At 43.3% G+C, this 19694-nt stretch overlaps 1 protein-coding gene across 1 annotated transcript in view; it reads right to left on the bottom strand.

The window, feature by feature from the left end:
* ZFYVE26 (zinc finger FYVE-type containing 26) overlaps positions 1-19694 on the bottom strand; it is a 68202-nt gene that overhangs the window by 29620 nt on the left and 18888 nt on the right. The window contains exons 11-23 of the mRNA XM_047079458.1: positions 19079-19690; positions 18753-18839; positions 16216-16284; positions 15139-15290; positions 12818-13019; positions 11373-11636; positions 9451-9570; positions 9180-9344; positions 8401-8619; positions 7655-7757; positions 6047-6792; positions 4554-4750; positions 3420-3524 (exon numbers count right to left, since the gene is read on the bottom strand). Of these exons, the coding sequence (XP_046935414.1) occupies positions 3420-3524; positions 4554-4750; positions 6047-6792; positions 7655-7757; positions 8401-8619; positions 9180-9344; positions 9451-9570; positions 11373-11636; positions 12818-13019; positions 15139-15290; positions 16216-16284; positions 18753-18839; positions 19079-19690 (3041 nt within the window). The remainder of the gene's footprint in view (positions 1-3419; positions 3525-4553; positions 4751-6046; positions 6793-7654; positions 7758-8400; positions 8620-9179; positions 9345-9450; positions 9571-11372; positions 11637-12817; positions 13020-15138; positions 15291-16215; positions 16285-18752; positions 18840-19078; positions 19691-19694) is intronic.

Genomic DNA, 19694 nt, shown 5'->3' with positions numbered 1-19694 from the left:
CAAAAGAACAAAACAAAACACAAAGGAGACAGTGTCTACTCAACTCTGACTGTTACCATATATGCAAGGCCCAGTGTTGCCAGACTTCAAAAATTAAAAAAAATTTTCTTCAATCAAAAAATTTCCATATTTCAAGGGGCGCCTGGGTGGCTCAGTTGAGCGTCTGACTTCGGCTCAGATTATGATCTTGCAGTTCATGGGTTCGAGCCCCATGTCGGGCTCTGTGCTGACAGCTCAGAGCTACAGCCTACTTCGGATTCTGTGTCTCCCTCTCTCTGCCCCTTTTCCACTTGCGCTCTGTCTGTCTCTCAAAAATAAATAAACATTAAAAAATTAAAAAAATTTTTTTCCATATTTCAAAATGTTGGGAAGAGATCACAGTATGAAAAATTAAAATTTGGCAGACCAATACTGCATAGGCCAAACAAACATGCTGGGCATTGGATTCCATCTGTGTCCCCATTTGCTAGCCCCCACTCCGAATTTGTGAACGTTGGATTAAAGTTTCAGAGAACGTCCAAGTATTTTAATGTGGTGCCATCTGGAACGTCCTCCCCACAACTCTGCCACCTCGTTTGGAGTGTTTCTTGGTTTCGCAGGCCCCATTAGGTGCCCTGCCTGTGCTCCCTCCACAATCTGTCACTTGATATATCGCAGTCATCTAGGGATGTGCCTCACATCACCACCCTTCCTCAAATGTGAGCTGCACAAGGTCAAGGGCTAAGCTGTCTTACAGATGAGCAATAAAAGTTTCCTCAATGAATGAATGAACATCTGAATGAGTACATTCACATTTTGAACTATGGTATATTTAGCTCCTTAAAAAATGAAATTCTAGGGGCGCCTGGGTGGCGTAGTCGGTTAAGCGTCCGACTTCAGCCAGGTCACGATCTCGCGGTCCGTGAGTTCGAGCCCCGCGTCGGGCTCTGGGCTGATGGCTCAGAGCCTGGAGCCTGTTTCCGATTCTGTGTCTCCCTCTCTCTCTGCCCCTCCCCCGTTCATGCTCTGTCTCTCTCTGTCCCAAAAATAAATAAACGTTGAAAAAAAAAATTAAAAAAAAAAAAAAGAAATTCTATTTAGCACTCAAATGTTCAATAAACATTTGAAAAGATATTCAAGGTCATTAGTAACCATGGAAACGTAAATTCCAACAGTAGTGAGATCTCATCTTATAGGCACAAAGGGAAAAGCTGGACAATACTGAATGCTGTAAGAATGTGGAGCAATAGGAACTGCAAGTGGACAACTGGTCTGAAAAGCAATTTCTAACATCTCGGTAAAGGTGAGGATGCTCATGCCTGACGATTCAGCAATTTCACCACTAGCGCTACATTCTGTACTTAGGGTGTACAGTGTGGGGTGACAGTATAAAAGCATCAATTGTATTATTCTCTACACTTTTCTGTACGTTGGTAAATTTCACACACAAAAAGAGAAAAGAATGTGATGTAGTTACCAAGAAAATGTGGACATTGCAATCGCTATCCAAATAACACCAGGATTCTTCACAGAGCTAGAACAAACAATCTTAAAATTTGTATGGAACCAGAAAAAACCGCGAATAGCCAAAGCAATCTTGAAAAAGAAAACCAAAGCAGGAGGCATCACAATCCCAGACTTCAAGCTTATTAAAAAGCTGTAATCATCAAGACAGTATAGTACTGGCACAAAAACAGACACTCAGATCAATGGAATAGAGAACCCAGAAATGGACCCACAAACATATGGCCAACTAATCTTTGACAAAGCAGGAAAGAATAACCAATGGAATAAAGACAGTCTCTTCAGCAAGTGGTGATGGGAAAACTGGACAGCAACATGCACAAAAATGAACCTGGACCACTTTCTTACACCATACAAAAAAATAAACTCAAAATGGATGAAAAGACCTAAATGTAAGACAGGAAGCCATCAAAATCCTCGAGGAGAAAGCAGGCAAAAACCTCTTTGATCTTGCCTGCAGCAACTTCTTACTCAACACGTCTCCAGAGGCAAGGGAAACAAAAACAAAAATACTACTGGGACCTTATCAAAATAAGAAGCTTCTGCACAGTGAAGGAAATAATCAGCAAAACTAAAAGGCAACCGATGGAATGGGAGAAGATATTTGCAAACGATATATCAGATAAAGGGTTAGTATCCAGAATCTATAAAGAACTTATCAAACTCGGGGCGCCTGGGTGGCGCAGTCGGTTAAGCGTCCGACTTCAGCCAGGTCACTATCTCGCGGTCCGGGAGTTCGAGCCCCGCGTCAGGCTCTGGGCTGATGGCTCAGAGCCTGGAGCCTGTTTCCGATTCTGTGTCTCCCTCTCTCTCTGCCCCTCCCCCGTTCATGCTCTGTCTTTCTCTGTCCCAAAAATAAATAAACGTAGAAAAAAAAAATTAAAAAAAAAAAAAAAGACCTTATCAAACTCGACACCCAAAAAACAAATAATCCAGTGAAGAAACGGGCAAAAGACATGAATAGACACTTCTCCAAAGAAGACATCCAGATAGCCAGCCAACACATGAAAAAATGCTCAACATCGCTCATCATCAGGGAAATACAAATCAAAACCACAATAAGATAACCACATCACACCTGTCAGAATGGCTAACATTAACAACTCAGGCAACAACAGATGTTGGGGAGGATGCAGAGAAAGAGGATCTCTTTTGCACTGCTGGTAGGATTGCAAATTGGTGCAGCCACTCTGGAAAACAGTATGGAGGTTCCTCAAAAAATTAAACATAGAACTACCCTACAACCCAGCAAGTGCACTACTAGGTATTTATCCAAGGGATACAGGTGTGCTGTTTCGAAGGGACACATGCACCCCCATGTTTATAGCAGCACTATCAACAATAGCCAAAGTATGGAAAGAGCCCAAATGTCCATCGATGGATGAATGGATAAAGAAGATGGGGTACAATGGAGTATTACTCGACAATCAAAAGAGAATGAAATCTTGCCATTTGCGACTACATGGATGGAACTAGAGGGTTTTATGCTAAGCGAAATTAGTCAGTCAGAGAAAGACAAATAACATATGATTTCACTCATATGAGGACTTTAAGACAGGGAACAGATGAACACAAGGGAAAGGAAGCAAAAATAATATAAAAACAGGGAGGGGGATAAAACATAAGAGACTGTCAAGTATGGAGAACAGACAGAGGGCTACTGGAGGGGTTGTGGGAGGGGGATGGGCTAAATGGGTATATCATTATTGCATTATATGTTAACTAACTTGGATGTAGATTACCAATATAAAAAATAAAAAAATATATAATTACTTAATAAATCTAAAAAAAAAAAATGGGGAAAAAAAAAAAAGAAAATGTGGACATTGATACATGGAAAGGGGTCTACACAACCAGGTAAGGAGTTTCAACTGTGAGAAGAGGAGAAAGGGAACTACCACTCAGGAAAATAGTACCTTTGCTTCTAGAATCATGTTCATGACAGTTGATGGGTCCTCAAGGCAACAGTTCCTCAGGGTCTGCCAGTCACACCATACCACGGTAGCTTGCAAACCTAGAATCTAAGGGGAAATAGAAAGAACTCTCAAACCACACTGCAGCTTCCCCTTCCACAAACAAGTCACTGGAGTTTCCAGGGATGGGCCACCCCTAAGTTTGTGTCCCAAAGTCAGGCTGTCAAAACTTTCCAGGAGAGAGGAGAAATTAAAGCAAATGAGGCAAAGACTGTTTGGAAAAGTGAGTGAATGTATCTGAGAAGCATACTCAGGGAGCAAAGGCTGGGCAGGGAGGTCAGGATTGGAGCCTTTCACTTAATAGGGCAATCAGAGGCTTCTGTGTTTCACAACTTGTGCAGCCTTCTGGGGTCATTTGTCCCATGCTCCTCCATCTCAAAACTCTACCCAAGATATTCTCCCAGCTTGAATGTTCCGTGAGATCGTCTTTCATGCAGCATTTAAGCTCTGCATGAGAAGTGCTGAGGAAGAGTGGAAAGAAAATCTCTTTCACCTGCCATTTTCACTTTCTCTGATGGGGCTCTGGACTCTGGTTGCAAGTACACATGGAAAAATCAGCATAGATTTTATACTTGCTATGTAGCCATATCACCTAAATCTGTCTCCTTGGGCCTCTTGATCTTGAATATAACACTCATCTGCAAATAATCGTTCATTTGGAAACTGTCACTTTCATGCAGCCTTTCAAAATGGCTGTTGAAATTTAGCTGAAATTTAAAACAATCTTTAAAAAAGATATAATTGAGATTAAGCTCTATAAAAACGCTTGAACAACAACAAAGAAGACATAACAGACATAAAACATGCACAAAACTCAAATACACATGTGAAAGAGGCTTTGTGGACTGTTATTATTATCCTTGTTTGATGCATTCATATTTAAAATTATAAAAGGAAATAGATACACGGTCTCCTCATTGTTTACCTAAAAACAGAAGCCAGATCTAAAAACAGATACAGAACAAAAGCCAGGCCCAGATCGTCTGTTTCTTAAAATCCACCATCACATGAAAATAGGATGGAGCTGGTAATACAGTGGGAAGCCTATTTCCTTCCTCTTGATGCTGGGACCCATACCTTCTGATACACCCGCAGCTCTGCTAGCTTTCTCTGTAGCTCACACTTCAGTCCATCTTTGACAGTTGTGTCTGAGATGCAGTATGCCAGGATCTCCAGGCACCACTCCAGGGGCCACCTGTCCATAAACTGTAGGGTTAGCCGACTTCTCAGAGATGCGTCCTTCACAGGAAACAGGAACTGCCAACCGTCTTTGTCTATAGGATGAAAAGATACCCAAAGATAGTAAGTCTGGCACTGGAAGAGCTCAAGAATCCAGTTTACTTCTTAAGAAAAGGGCTTTGCTCAATTTCATAAAACAGGAGCTTGGAGGATCCTTAAGACCCATCTGACCTTAATTAATGTTTATACTTGGAACCATTATGTAACAAGCAGAAATGCCATATACCCTTATGTTTCTCTTTATGCTAACTTAATCACAGTCATGAGATTTTCTGAACAGAGAGAGAGAGAAGGAGAAAGGAAGAAAAAGGAAGAGAGGAAGGAGGAAGGAATAAAAGATAGAAGAGCGGATGTATTTTGAAATACAGAGACATCTCCATATTTTGGCAGGCTGCACAGATAGCACCATTTCAGACTCGGCTTGTAGGTGGAACCTCTGGTTTTCCCTGCAATTTCCACTCTGTGAAATTCAAATATATAACTGCTTGAAAGTTATTTCAGGTAAACTAGTTTCACTCCCTCCATACCCTCTATCATTATTACTTAGTAGATCTTTCCCACACCCATTTCACAGATCTGAAAACAATTAATTTCTAAGCAATTAAGACTGCACAGCCCATCAGGGGATTTCTCCACCTTCTCTAGGAAGGATTTTCTCCTTTCTGCAGGGCAGTCAAGCCCTGGATTGAGAAGCCATTCCCTACAGCATGCCTAACCCTTGCTCCCCCAGTGGAGTGTTCTAGGTCATTGCTCTCAAAGCCCTTAAAAGTTCCTTGGGAGCTTTTATACATGTACCACTGACTAAGCCAACCAGGCGCCCCCACATTCTGTTTTTATGAATAAAATTTTAGTAGAATGTACTTATGGTAATTTGTTTACATATCACGTATGGCTGCTTTCATGCTATAATGGCAGAGTCCAGTCGCTGCAACCAAGACTGTATGGCCTACAAAGCCCTTTACAGAAAAAGTTTGCTGATCCCTGTTTTAAAGTAAACATTTGTTTGAATCCCATCCTGGGCTTCTGGGGGTTGTGCTCAGATATATGTAATTTATAGAATTTTCCAGGGATTGTGATATGCAGTGTTGAGAAAGTTGGTTATGAGTGCCCATTCTAAAGGTAGATGGAAAGGTAGATGCCCATTCTAAAGGTAAGCTCTGCTCCTATCCTGGGCAAGTTTTCTACCTTCTGAGCCTCAGTCTCCTCTTGGTATCATGAGATACAGTGGCACCTTTCTCTAGAGTTACTATGAAGATCTAATGCAATGATACACTCACTGAATGCTCAATGTTATTACCACCAGGGAAGGGGAGGCATAGCTTTCTGCTCACCACATGCCGCGGCACAGCTCAGGACCGCATCCTTTATGTTGCTCAAGTCATCCACATCTCGCCCGTACACTTCTGTGAGCTGAAGGGCTTGGGGCCAATCTCTGGCCACCAGGGCTTCCTTGAAGGCCTCAGTAAGCACGTCTAGAGCACTGGGAGAGTGCAGGCCCAGGAGGACGGTAGACAGACTGGCCCGACCACAGAGACTCACTGCCAGGCTCTGCCCCTGCTCAGTGGACCGTCGTAGGGGCTCCCAGGCAGCCATGAGGGAGGCCTTAAGCATAGGGAACTGTTCCAGGAGGCGTTCACACTCCTGGGCTACCTGCTCTGCGCTCAGAGGCACTTCCCTGCGGCCACGAAGCTCCTTCCATGACAAGCTGGGCTTGGTGAGCTTTGACCCCTGGGAAGCTCCTAGACAGGCCACTGTGGCCAGCAGCTTTGAGCGGGACTTAAGGAAGGCCAAGGCAGAAGAGGTAAGGGCTGGGAGTGATGAATCCCTTGGGGAGGAGCGGGGCTTTCTCTCCAACGTGGGATTCCCAGTTGGCTTCGGGGAGCTCAGTGTACAAAGTGGGAGGTCATCCAGGCAGTGGGAGGTGTGCAGCTGGACCATGACGCCCAGCTGGGTCACAAGGGATGATGTTTGCTGACTTTGCTGGGAAGAGCAAAGGGCAAGATGCTCACAGCAGCAGTTAACAATGACCTTCGGCACACTCAGGTTGAGCCCCTCTCGGGCCAGAAGGACTGCCAGCCTGGACGGAGAGAAGCAGAGGGCATGTAAGACCTGAGTGCACAGGTATATCACCCAAGTTCAGAATTTTTTTATGCTTATACAATCTAATGTAAATGCAGGCTCTTTGTTATTCTTACTCTCTCCCTCTCCCCCCTGCCTCCCCCCCCACCCCCCCCCCCCACCCCAGACCAAAGGTAGCCTATTAGAGCCACTGCTCTGCCCTTGCTTTTTCGTTTGATTACATATCTGGGAGAACTGTCCATATCCCCCTACAGAGAGACCACCTCATTCCTATTTACAGCTATACAATATTCCATTATAGGTGGAACCATAATTTAACCAGTCTTTTATTAGTGGACAGTGGATTTTTCTGATCTGTTGCTACTACATATAAGGCTGTAATAAAATGACTTTGGATAAACACCATTTTTCACATGTCAGTAAAGCCACAGGATAAATTCCCCAATGTGATTGCTAGATCAAAGGATATATAAATTTGTTTTTTGTAATAAATATAGACAAATGTCTTCCCACAGGGGCTGTACCAATTTATATCCCACCAGCAATCCATAAGAATGCTTGTTTTCCTATGGTGTAGTCAACTCATGAGCTATCAAATTTTTGGATTTTTGCCTATTCATGAATGAAGATTCACCCCTTAATTTTATGCTTGCAACATAAATGTTGCGAGAGGTGGTGAGAGAGAAACAACTGAAATTGAACTTTAATGTAGCTGTGTAAGAGTAAGTGCAAATTAAGGGAAAAATCTGGAAGAAATCCCTACTCTCTGTACTGAATTCAAGCACCACCCCACTGAGCACTCCTTAATGAAACCATTAGGAAGGCCCATCCATGCTTAACTCCCACAGAGTAGTTCCTACCTGTCTGGGGGAACTTGTCGCTCAAGCAGGAGGTGTGACACAAGTTGGGAAGAGCTCTGTTGCAGGAGAACAAATGGATTTCCTACCTTGACTTCCATGTGATCTGCAAAGAGAAACAAAGTGACCTTGGTTTTCACCAATGACTGCAATAGCTCAGAGCCCTGTTTCCCAGAATTAATAAAGAAGTGCAGTATCAAAATGAAGACTATACTGATATAGTCAGTAATACTTTCTGACTATAGTCAGAAAATACTTGATATTTTCTACCTAAAGGGTATTCTCAACATGACGCTGACCACAAGTTGACACCTTACCACTGCTCTAAAGACTTCCAACCACAGACAAACTTTAGTGGGTAGGTTTGGCCCCAAACAGCTCATCCTGCTCTCTTCAATAAGACTAAAGTGTACGCAGTACTCTCTCTGTGAACTCAAGCAAGAACCTGGCCCTCAGATCATAGACATGATTCGTCTCTGGGTCCTCAAATCCACAATGATCTGAGAGAGGTGTTTTTGCCATTAATGCAGTCAAAATTTATTCGGTACTCCCATGTGCTGTACAGCTGTACCCAACAGTGAGCAAGCAGGGATGAATAAAACACAGGGATGAATAAGAGGGGACCCTATAAATCTAGCGTTCTTGGCTACTGCTGTACCCAGAACCTCTTAATTGAGCACCTTTCCTCTTCCCTACCTTAAACACTTGCAGGCCAGTCACAACTCCCTTTCCTCTTTCTTGCTACTTACCAGGCTCAGAACTCAAACTCCGAAGGAGAACCGCGGCCATGGTGCTGCAGTAACTGAAGAAGGTGCCTAGGTAGTCAGTCTGTCTGCTGCCTGCTGGGGTCTGTCTGCCCAAATTCTTCTGGAGGAGCTGAGTCTGGATGTGCACAGGGTGGGCCTCTGCCTCTGGAGCTTTCTGGGCCGCCTGCTCCACCAGTGAGGAGAGTGGAGTACTCCTGGGCTCTGGGAGGAGTTATGGCAAGAGAAGGGATGGAGGACTTAGTCTCTGCTTCCAGCTCTGGGTCAATGGGGCATCCTATAGCTCGGGTGCTATGCTTACAAGGCAGCTATAAAGTCCTAAATTGGTTGCCCTTACGAGTGATTCTCAGCCAGTAAGAGCTTTGAGTTTGCAGAAATCAGGGTGGATAGTCCTGTTTTCACCCCAGTGTCTCTGGGGTGGAATGGCTTGATGAAGAGCACAGCAATCCTTTAGGGAAGGTTGATAAATATTTACTGAGTACCTTCTGGGTGTATTTCTCATTGAGAATGAGAAAAATGTTTAAGTCAAAAAAAAAAAAAAAAAGAATGAGAAAAATGTATCAGCTAAGGGAGCATTAAGCATCCCTTCACTTGAGGGGCTGGGAAAACAGGTGGAATTAGCTGTGAGACATGCCCTGGCTAAGAAGGGGCTTCATGAGCCCAGTTCCAGAGTCCTAAGCCTCTGCCCCAAAGTGTTCCTTCACTCTCGGCTATCCCCTCTCCCCAGCTCAGCCCTCATCTGCTGCTGTGCAGTCGGGCCGTACCTGGCAGCTGTAGAGCCTCTCTCAGCGCCTGGAGGACTTGTTCCAGCTGCTGGGACAGGGTGGTGTGGCCGGCGACACAGTCCTCGGTTAGGCTGGGCCAACACATCTGAAGCAGCTCAGCTATGCTGCACCGCGGAGGGCCCCCTCCTTTTTCTTCTACACTCTCTGTGGAAAGCAAATGAGAAAAAGTGAATGCTGATGCTGACCTAATGCTCCAAGTTTAGGAGAAAACAAAACAAACAAACAAAAAAAAGGGAGAAAAGCAGCTCACCCGATTTAGTTTGTCCGGCTGATATAAGTGGATAATTGAGAATCTTACTGATTTGCTGAAGAACAACAGGAAAACCTCGAATGCCATCAGCATTGAGGAGTACCTGGTCTAGCCGCCGACCTGGAAATGGATTGAAGGAAGAGGGAATGCAGAAAAAATAAGGCACTTTCAGAGACTGATAACTCAGTCTTGTACTTACCTGTACAGTTTTGTCTTCCCCAACATTAAAGAGGAAATATATGCTGTGCCATTTTGGTGACAGCCAGCTTACCTGGTTTATTCAATGTCTGAGGTTCCAGGGCTACCTCCAGCCTGATGCCTCAGCTGCAAACAGCAGCGGGCACACGGTCTCTGGCACTCTATGAAACTGCTGTCCCAAGCCAAACACTTGTGTGGATTTGCCTTGGTACAGTCCTCAGCTGAGAACTTGAGCTGGGATCACACCTGTCTTCTCTCTTTGCCTAAAGGGGCATCTTGACACCCTGACTAGACTATAAACAACTTAATGGACAGAGATTATTCCTTGTATCTCTCGTACCCCCTACACTTTGGATAATCTGGAAATAAGACTAGATACTATTGATTGACATGAAACCATTGCAGCTGTTAACAGTTTGGATAATATCTCCTTTCATTTTTGAATGAGAACTAGAAAAAGGGGAGGGAAATTGTTCAATAAGAACAGCATTGCATATGCCACAGTTTACTTTCTTAGAAGGTCCATGTGAACATTAAAGGACATTTTAACAACAGCTCAGAAAGGATTTGTAGAGGCATGCAGAAAAGAGGTACCACAGCAGGCCTGGGGCTGCTATCCTTAGAAAGGCCTGCCTGCAAGGTTGCCACTGGCTGGCATCTACAAACTTGACTAAATAATGGTTTCTGACACTGATATAGAGCTTGCCCTAGATGACAAGAGTGGCCAGCTGTGCCTACACTGTTTGTACAATGTGGTTTATGCTGAACACCTGTTTCCTTTTGAGAATCTAGAATTTTGGTACACGCGGGGCAGAGATGCGCGCCCCCCCCCCCCCCCAAACAAAACAAAACACAATAAAACGTTGGGCATTGAGTCTCTGAGCTTCCTTGGATACACTTGTCACAGCTCATTGCTAGAGGAATTAAGCACATCCTGTGTGAGTCCACAGGGAGAAGACTCCTGGAAGCTATGCCTGGCTTCCTCCGGATTTTATCCCACGAGCCTTTTCCCTTTGCTGATTTTGCTGCGTATCTTTTTGCTGCAATAAATCTTAGCCAAGAGTATGACTACATGCTGAGTTTTTTAACTTCTCCTAATGAATCACTGAACCTAGGAGTGGCTCTTATATCATGACCTATTCACCTTTCATCTCTCCTTACTACTGAGAGAGAGGTGCTTTGTCCAACGTTTGGTGTATCACGGATGGGTGGAGAGTGGAACTTTGCCTAATTCTTCACATCCCTCTACGTTCATATACCAAATTCCTCCAAGAATTCAATATACACGTTCTGGGACATTATTAACCCAAGGTACAATCCTCCCTCTAACTGTGATCCATGAAATATTCCCTTACACCTGGTTTACGAACTCAAGACTGTTCTAGGTTTTAGATTAAGTGGGGTTCATTCTTCAGGAGGCATGCAGTCTGAAGGCACAAATTCCACTTACATCATTTTTGAATATATATTTCTTCCTTGAATTTATCTATAAACCAGAAAAGAATTTCCCTAAATTACTGCAGACTGCCAAGTCTATTAAGAAGACAAAACTCTCAGACTATATTTAAGCCACCAAATTGGACATGAGGAAATTAATTAATAATCCTTTTTCCCTATCTCTCCTACCCCAAAAAGCATTTTCTTCTAATCCAATTTATCAAGCATCTCAGAAACCCATCCCCCCATTTGAGAATTAAGGAATACAGCTAAAGAAGCACACTCACCCCGGCTCTCGAGGCTAATGTTTAGACGTCGTTCAGCTGTTTCTAAGAGCTGCTTGCAGGTTTTCCAGAGCTGGCACTGAGAGCAAGCTAGGTCAAATGCAGCCATGGCAGGGGGACTGAGGTCTTCCAGAACCTCTCTCAGGGGAGCAGTGGGCTCCACCAGGGTGTGGCTTATCCAAAAGTCCTCCTGGAGGGTGGGGATGGGTTCTCCAGCGGTGCTGAGTAGCTTGTCAGTCACATCAGAGATGGAGTAAAATACCATTCCTGGACACCCAGCAGTGGAGTAAAAAGCAAGAGGTTAAGATGATTCTTACTACCACTTGTATTTTGAAAAGTAGTTATTTAAAAAAAAATGTTTGAGGGGTGCATGGGTGGCTCAGTTGGTTAGGTGTCCAACTCTTGGTTTCAGTTCAGGTCATGATATCACAGTTCGTGAGTTCGAGCCCTGCACGCTGACAGCACGGAGCCTGCCTGGCATTCGCTCTCTCCCCCTCTCTCTCTGCCCCTCCTCTGCGCTCTCAAAATAAATAAACTTAAAATTAAAAAAAAAAATGTTTGAGATCCTTCTGCATGGCATTATCTTTTATGCATATTAGTACCATCATTACAGCCTGGTCTTATGGCATGAAAACAATGTTACATAAAGGAAGACCCAGAGAAACTCAAAATGGTAGAGATGATTGGGGGCTTTTCCCAATGGGAGCTAAAGAAGGGAGCTGAGAAGTAACGAGGTGACTCTGTGTGTGCTAATCAGAAAAGATCTCTAAAACGCATTGCTAAAAAAAAAAAAACCAAAAGGTAGAAAACAGTACTTATTCTTAAAAGCCCATTTATATTAAAAACAAAAAGGATGTGCATACATTCTTTTGACTAGGTACAGAGAATTTCTGGGAGAATGTAGAGCAGCAATGTGTGCTGGTACTTGATATGTGGAACCTAGGTCAGGAAGAGGCATGGAAATGTGGGGCAGGGTTCTGCCCTCAAGAAATATCGAAAGGATGAGCTTCTGCACTGCTGCCAATGCTGGGCACTGAGGCCTGTGAAGCCCAGGCCGTTGGCATGATACACGGCTTCTTCGCTTTATGGAAAAGTAAAGTAACACGCTTTCTCTCTGAATAACTAGATAGGAAGGAAACAAATTCCTAACCATTGCCCGGAGCCCAAGCTAGTGGCCATCAAAAACACATGGGGGAAATGGCGTTCACACTCTTCCATTTAAATCCCACAGGAAGAGCTTAACGGAGTAGCTGAAGGGGCAGGTATGTGACCACCCAGCTTAGGGAATTTGGGCACAGCTAGAGACCGACTGTGTGTGTCAGGACTGCTATGCTTCAAGGCAAGTGTCCTGCTCTGGATTTCTGCTCACCTTTATGAGGAGCCTGTGATTTGGTGGCTTTTCCCCTGGTACCCCCCCTCCTCGAGCGCCCTCACCGCCCTTGTGGCACCTGCTGCTGCTGCGCTGCCGATGGCTTGTAGAGTCGAGCGGCCGCTGCCTGTTCTCCGAATGGTGCTGCTCCCGCCATCTGAGTTCTGGTTTTCAATCTTGTGCTCTACCCGGGCCAGTTCCTGAATCACCTCCTGGTAGCGCTCCACAAACATCAGTTCCCCTGAGCTGGGCGAGGACTTCAGGTTGAACATGAACACCACCTGCCACAGCACAGCAAGCATGGGTTGTGCTGGTGCCGCAGAGTTGGGGACTCTAGAAATATGAGATCTTGCCCAATATCAGACTATGGCCCCAAGACATCTGCTTTGTAGGCTTGTGAGAGAAGCGAATATTAGAAGATTGGATCAAATATAGAAATAACTCATAAATGTCAGCAAGAAAGCCACTAGAGCCCCAGTAGAAAATAGGCAAAAGATGTAGATAATTTCAAAGAAAAAATACATATGACTCCTATATAGATGAAAAATATTTTCCCTTACCAGTAATCCAGGGAATTTAAGAAACATTAATACCGTGTTGCTTCTATCACAATGACAAACTGTAAAAATAAACCCTCATGGAGTGGTGGTAGAATGAACTGTCACAATCTTTTTTGAAAAGCAATTTGACAATCTATAAAGTTTTAAAAATGTGTATAGTCTTTGACTTAGTAATTTTCATCAGAAACTCTTAAGGAAATAATTCCAAAGACTTAATGTCTAAAGGTGATAATCTTGTCACTATTTATTACAACTATTCCATGGTTGAAAAGAATCTAATGTTGAGTAACAGGAGAATGGTCAAATGCAGCTACTTGATCAGACTACTGTGAGGTCACTATAATCAGTTATAAGGCAAACATAAAAAAGGCTCTATGTAAAGTTTTAGATTCACAATAATCTTGGCTATAGAAAAGTCATGCATAACTTGGAAAAATACTGGCAAAAAATACACTTTACCTTTAAAATTGGTAATTCTGGACAACAGGGTTAATACCTATTAATATTTTTTGGTAGTTTCTTACAATATTCATGACTTACTCTGTAACCAGCTTAAAAAAATAGAAATTTTATTTAAAAAAAAAAAAGAAAAGAAAAGAAGGTCAAGGCCCCAGGAAAGGAAGAGGAGGTGAGAACATTTAGGAGTAAAGCCTCTTGGAGGTGGGAAGGTGGGGTGTCCTGGCTGATTTCCTCTCTGGATTTGGGTGTAAGAAAGGTTGGCAAGGGTCCTGTTCTCCCCCAGAGGGTCAGAATTATCACTATCATTCAAGTATGGGATCTAAAATGATCAGAGGACGTTAAACCAAGATTCTCCCACCACCTAGATTTCTCCTCAATTTATTCCTCAACAACTGAACTCATGTGAAAGAAGAATTCTGAACTATGTGTTAAGGGACCAGCCCAAGTGTGATAAATATACCAAGAGAGTTTTAAAAACCAGAATAGTAGATTGTTATGCTATTAAATTTAAGCAATTTTTTGTAGATGATTCTTGCATTTCTCACAGCTTGTACATAATCCTCTTAACATTCCCATGAGGTAGGACAAGCAGGTAGTACATTTCGCTCCAATTTTCCAATGAGGATATCAAATTTCAGACAGGGTAAGAGTCTTTCTGACCTCTACCTGTACTTTTCCCTATATAACATGAACATCCTAGTTTGGTACCCCCTCTACTTCTTGTATAGTGAATTGGCATTCTAGTTATTAAAAATTGTCTGTAGGGGCGACTGGGTGGCTCAGTCGGTTGAGCATCTGACTTCGGCTCAGGTCATGATCTTGCAGTCTGTGAGTTTGAGCCCCGCGTCAGGCTCTGTGCTGACAGCTTGGAGCCTGGAGCCTGGAGCCTGCTTCAAATTCTGTGTCTCCCTCTCTCTCTGCCCCTCCCCCACTCATGCTCTATCTCTCTCTCTCTGTGTCAAAAATAAATAAAAACATTAAAAAAATTAAAAAAAATTGTCTGTATTATGATTTTTCACTATATAAAAATACGTATGTGTTCACTGAAGGTGTTCAAGGAAAGAAACAAAAAAAATGTTTTGAAGTGATGGAATTGTGGCTAAATATTTTCTTTTATCTTATTAAAACACTGTTTAAGACAAAACCCCAATGATTCAAGAGCTTAAATCTCCAGGATGAATCTTGAAATCCACAATGGTGAGGACTGGGTCTTGATACATGGATACCCCTGCAGGTGCTCCCAGAGGCTCTGGTTGCACACACATCTAGCTTTACCTGAAGCCCCACGGGCCCCGGACAGCTACAGGCTGCCTTAGTATTCTTTACTAGGATGAGGTATAGCCTGGGCAGCTAATACCTGCCACACGTGTACTCCCCTTACCTGGTGGGCTTCTGCAAAGTTCCCCCGGAGGATGCAGGATGCCAGCAGTGACTCAGGTGGGGAGAACATCATGGGGATGACTGAACTTTGACACTGAGGCTGCAATCGGCCATCCAGCTCGTTCCTTCCAGACACAGTGTTCAGACTTCCTTCTGTTGGGACACAAGAATGTGGGTGCCAAGGAAGCACTAGAAATTGAGGGAAAACTATAGTGCCAACACTTCCCACCAGGCTCTTATATCTTCAAGGTCCTTCTCTAAAAGTTCTGTAAATGGGGCTTAGTTTTTCCACAATTCAAGGGCAAACCTATGCTATCATCTTTGAATATAAGACTTAAGGACCATTCTTGGGTTATTCACCTCTATTTCTAACGTTTATTTTTGGGACAGAGAGAGAGCATGAATGGGGGAGGGGCAGAGAGAGAGGGAGACACAGAATCGGAAACAGGCTCCAGGCTCTGAGCCATCAGCCCAGAGCCTGACGCGGGGCTCGAACTCACGGACCGCGAGATCGTGACCTGGCTGAAGTCGGACACTTAACCGACTGCGCCACCCAGGCGCCCCAATTCACCTCTATTTCTGCTGATGGGTGACTCAACTGATGGTAAAACAGTCTTTCCCCTCTTCCCCACTGAAATCTGTTTGGCCTTCTGCAGAACTAACTTTTTTCTTCTTCTTTTTTTAAATGAATTGAGATATAGTTGACAGATAACACTGTATTAGTTTTAGGTGTAAAACATAATGACTTTATATATGTATATATTGTGAAATGATCACCAAAATAAGTTAACATCCATCATTATACCTAGTTATAAGCTTTTTCCTTGTGATAAAATTTTTAACATGTACTCTTTTGGCCACTTCAAATATAGAATACAGTACTGGTAACTCTATACCATGCAGTGTATTACATCCCCAGGACTCATTCATCTTGTAACTGGAAGCTTGCATCTCTTAGAACCAACCTTCTTGAACACAGGCATGAACTGTTCAGTGCAGGATTTTACACCATGGTGTAGGGCAACTCTGTATCAGGGCAAAGCCGCTTGAAGTTGGTAACTGCTTGGGACCCTCATACCTGAAGTACTTGTGCTCAGCTCACTACTTGTACTTTCCAGGGATGGATTGGAACCTTTGTCCCGGCCATCTAGAGGTATTAGGAAGAGAGAGAATCAACCATCAATTCCTTATAGTGTGGAAAGTGAGAGGTCAGCTTGAAGCCAAGGTCTGGGTAGTAAGAGTGAGAGGGTAATGGGTAACTATTACATCTGTGCTCTTTCTACAGCAAACACAAGTTTATACAGACCAAAGGTGAAGGGTGGGCTTAATATGGCCCTCATGTTCATATGGGTTGTAGCTTATACCAGTGGCTTCCAACCTGTGGGTCTTAGAGCCACAAGTTACTTCTAGGGGCCAGCAACCCCAATCTGCTAGTAAGCACTGTCAATATTCTGAGAAAATAGAAGCACAACTATTAATACCAGGAAGTGGTAGGGTGCAAAGGAGGGCCACAAAATTTTCTGACATAGAAAAAGGTATCCTTGAAAAGGTAGATAACCAAGTATAAGACCCAGTCTGCCAAAGGCCATGATATTTAAAGCCCTGGAGGAAAGCTTCTTTTCAACACCTGCTTTCCAAAGTGCTAGGGCTTGTGAATGGAGGCTTGCTATTGTTTAGTGTGGTCATGGGAGGGTGCTATCAGCACCATGCATAGGAGGCTCCTTGGTTCTCTGTTTGGAAAGGAACAGACAGTGGTAGGAAAAAGAAGATAAATTGTGCGTTCTTGGGCTGGATGCGTCAAGTGGATGCAAACTATTTTCACTCAAACCCATTAGTTGGGCAGCTTAAGGGTCTTAACAACTCAGTCTTGAAGTCTGAAGGTTTCTCATGTGGTATCCTCCACCCTACTTGGTATGTTCACTTTTTTCATTGCTGCTTAGCTAGAGCCTACTCATTCTTCTGAGCTCAGTGCAAGAGTCAACTCTTCTGAAACTTCTCTCTCTAACCCTTCCCTAAATTGTAGACTATGCTGATCTCTTCTAAGAGATTCCTTCTTCGGGCCATGCCTCAGTACAGTTTAAGTTTTTCATATATACTGTCAATACAGGTAATTTACAAATTCTTTGAAGGCAAAGTCCTGGTTCATGGCTCATTCACAACCCTCAAGCTACCTAGCATTGTTCAGCACATAGGAAGCTCTTATGAATTCTTTGTTGTTTATTTACTTATTTACTTACTTATTAACTTATTTATATTTAACTTAATTTTTAAAGCTTTTTAAGGTTTTTAGAGTTTGTTTGTTTGTTTGTTTATTTATTTATTTATTTTGAGAGAGAGCATGCACGGCATGTGCAGGGAGGGTCTGAGAGACAGGGGGAGAGCCCAAGCAGGCTCCACACTGTCAACACAGAACCTGACATGGGGCTTGATCTCACGAATTGTGAGATCACGACCTGAGCGGAGATCAAGAGTCGGATGCTTAGCTGACTGAGCCACCTAGGTGCCCCAAGACTTTTTCTTTTTAAGTAATCTCTACACCCAATTTGGGGCTTGAACTTACAACCCTGAGATCAAGAGTTGCATGTTCCATCGACTGAACCAGCCAGGTTCTATCTAAAAATGTATCTAAAAATGTATACTAAAAATGTAATACTACTGAATAATGATCCTGTTTAAACTCCTTAAGAAAAACTCATAATCGAAGCCTAAAGACAAAATAGAGAAAAAACTGTAGCACATGACAGAATTTTTTCTTAACGTGTAAAAAGTTTCTTACAATTCAGTAAGAAAGCAAACCAACCGAAAATATGGACCTTAGAGATGAACAGGCAGCCCAAAGAAAAATATAAATGGCCAATATATACATGAAAAAACATTCAATTTCAAGCTAAAAATTAATATTAAAATACTAAACATAAAACATAAAAACCATTATCATATTAATAATACTGGCAAAGATTTTTTTTCAAATTGATACTACTCATTTTGGATGAATGCATGTGCAAATAGGCACTCATGTATAGTTGGTGGGAATATAAATTGGTCCACCTTTTTTTAAGGCAATTTTTTAATATCCATATTTTATATCCATATATCTTTGACCTTGCTATTCTACTGCTAGGGACTTATCCTATAGATATAGTCACACAGACACGTATGTATGAACAGACATATATACAGGGTTATTTACTACAGCATTATTTTTAAGAGTAAAAAACAGGAAAAAATTTAAATGTCCACAAAGGGTATATATAACCATGGAATGCTAAGCAGTCTTTAAATTACAAGGGTAGAAAAGGTCTCAACACGTAGTATGATACATCTGTGTATTTAAAAGCATATAAGTGAAAAATACAATCAAGGCTTTCAGTATGTAACGGTAAATACAGTATGACGCATCTGTATATATAAAATGTGGGATATGCTTATATTGCATGGGAAATTTCTGGAAGGAAACTATTAGCAAGGTTACCTTGGGGGAGTGGGTCTAGGATAATCTTAGATCCCTTGTGTTTGTTTGGATCATGTGCTTTATTTTAAAGAATACTAGACAAGTGGAGCATCCCACTTGCCTGGTGCATCGGAATGAGGCGTGGGGAGAGCTCTTCAGATTACCTGGCCGGCTCCTTCTAGTCCGACGCCCCCGGCGGAGACTTGGGTGCCGTGTGGCAATGGGCCGGTATCTTCGGGAAGGTTGTTCCTCTGAAACGGCAAACAACAGGTCACAGGGAGAGTGTTCAATTTTGATTTGACCCATCTCCTGCGGTCACTGGTAGGAGAAGATCTGGACAGGCTCTGAGACAGGTTTCTAACACTGGTTGCTACGGTAATACGCCCTGAGTTAAGGTGTGACTCCCACATACTCCTTGCTCTCTCCCACATTCCTGGGATATTTTTCCTTCCTCACTTTCAGGACCCACTGGCTCTCCATCTGCTCTCACCTGAGCCCTGGTTGCTTGATACCACCTTGTATCTCCACTGGGCCTCAGAAAGAACCTTGGAAAACCGGTGCAAGCGGCTCTGCAGTCCGTCTCTGCTTCCAGAGCAGCTCTGGCCTTCTGGCAGCTTTGGCTTCTCAGGGGGGTTGTGGCTACTGAGTTTATCCAGCTGCTCCTGGAGAAGCCTGAGGAAGGCCCCTATTGCAAATTCATCAGCCAGGAACCCACTGATACCACTAGTAAAGTGCTTTAGGTCCAAAAAGCTGTGCCCATGGGGCTCTGGGGAACTGTCTTTTGGCTCTGTCTTCAGACAGCTTGGGATTATAGAAGCAAGGCTCCTGGGGACTCCCTGGCCACCCCGTTCTGACTTCTTCTCAGGTTGTGCTATGTGCTGAGGGCTCTCTGATGGTGACCTCAAATCTATCAGGCCCTTCCTCCCAACGTCATCATCCTCAGCATAGTCCTCAGGCAGGTGAGGCTCTGGGTGAAGATCGGCAGAGGTGATGAGGAGCAATGAGAAGATGTTTTCTAGAAGTTCCAGGCACAAAGAGTCAGGAATACTGCACAGATACTGTTGACATCTGGCCAGGTATGCTGAGAAGAGATCTGAAGCACCTAA

Source organism: Lynx rufus, unplaced genomic scaffold (assembly GCF_022079265.1).
Source record: "Lynx rufus isolate CCGP_SWC_20201006 ecotype Redwood Valley unplaced genomic scaffold, mLynRuf1.p SCAF_17, whole genome shotgun sequence".
Lineage (NCBI taxonomy): Eukaryota > Metazoa > Chordata > Mammalia > Carnivora > Felidae > Lynx > Lynx rufus.
Note: the sequence above shows the minus strand (reverse complement) of the source record. Positions and strands in the feature narration are given on the sequence as shown.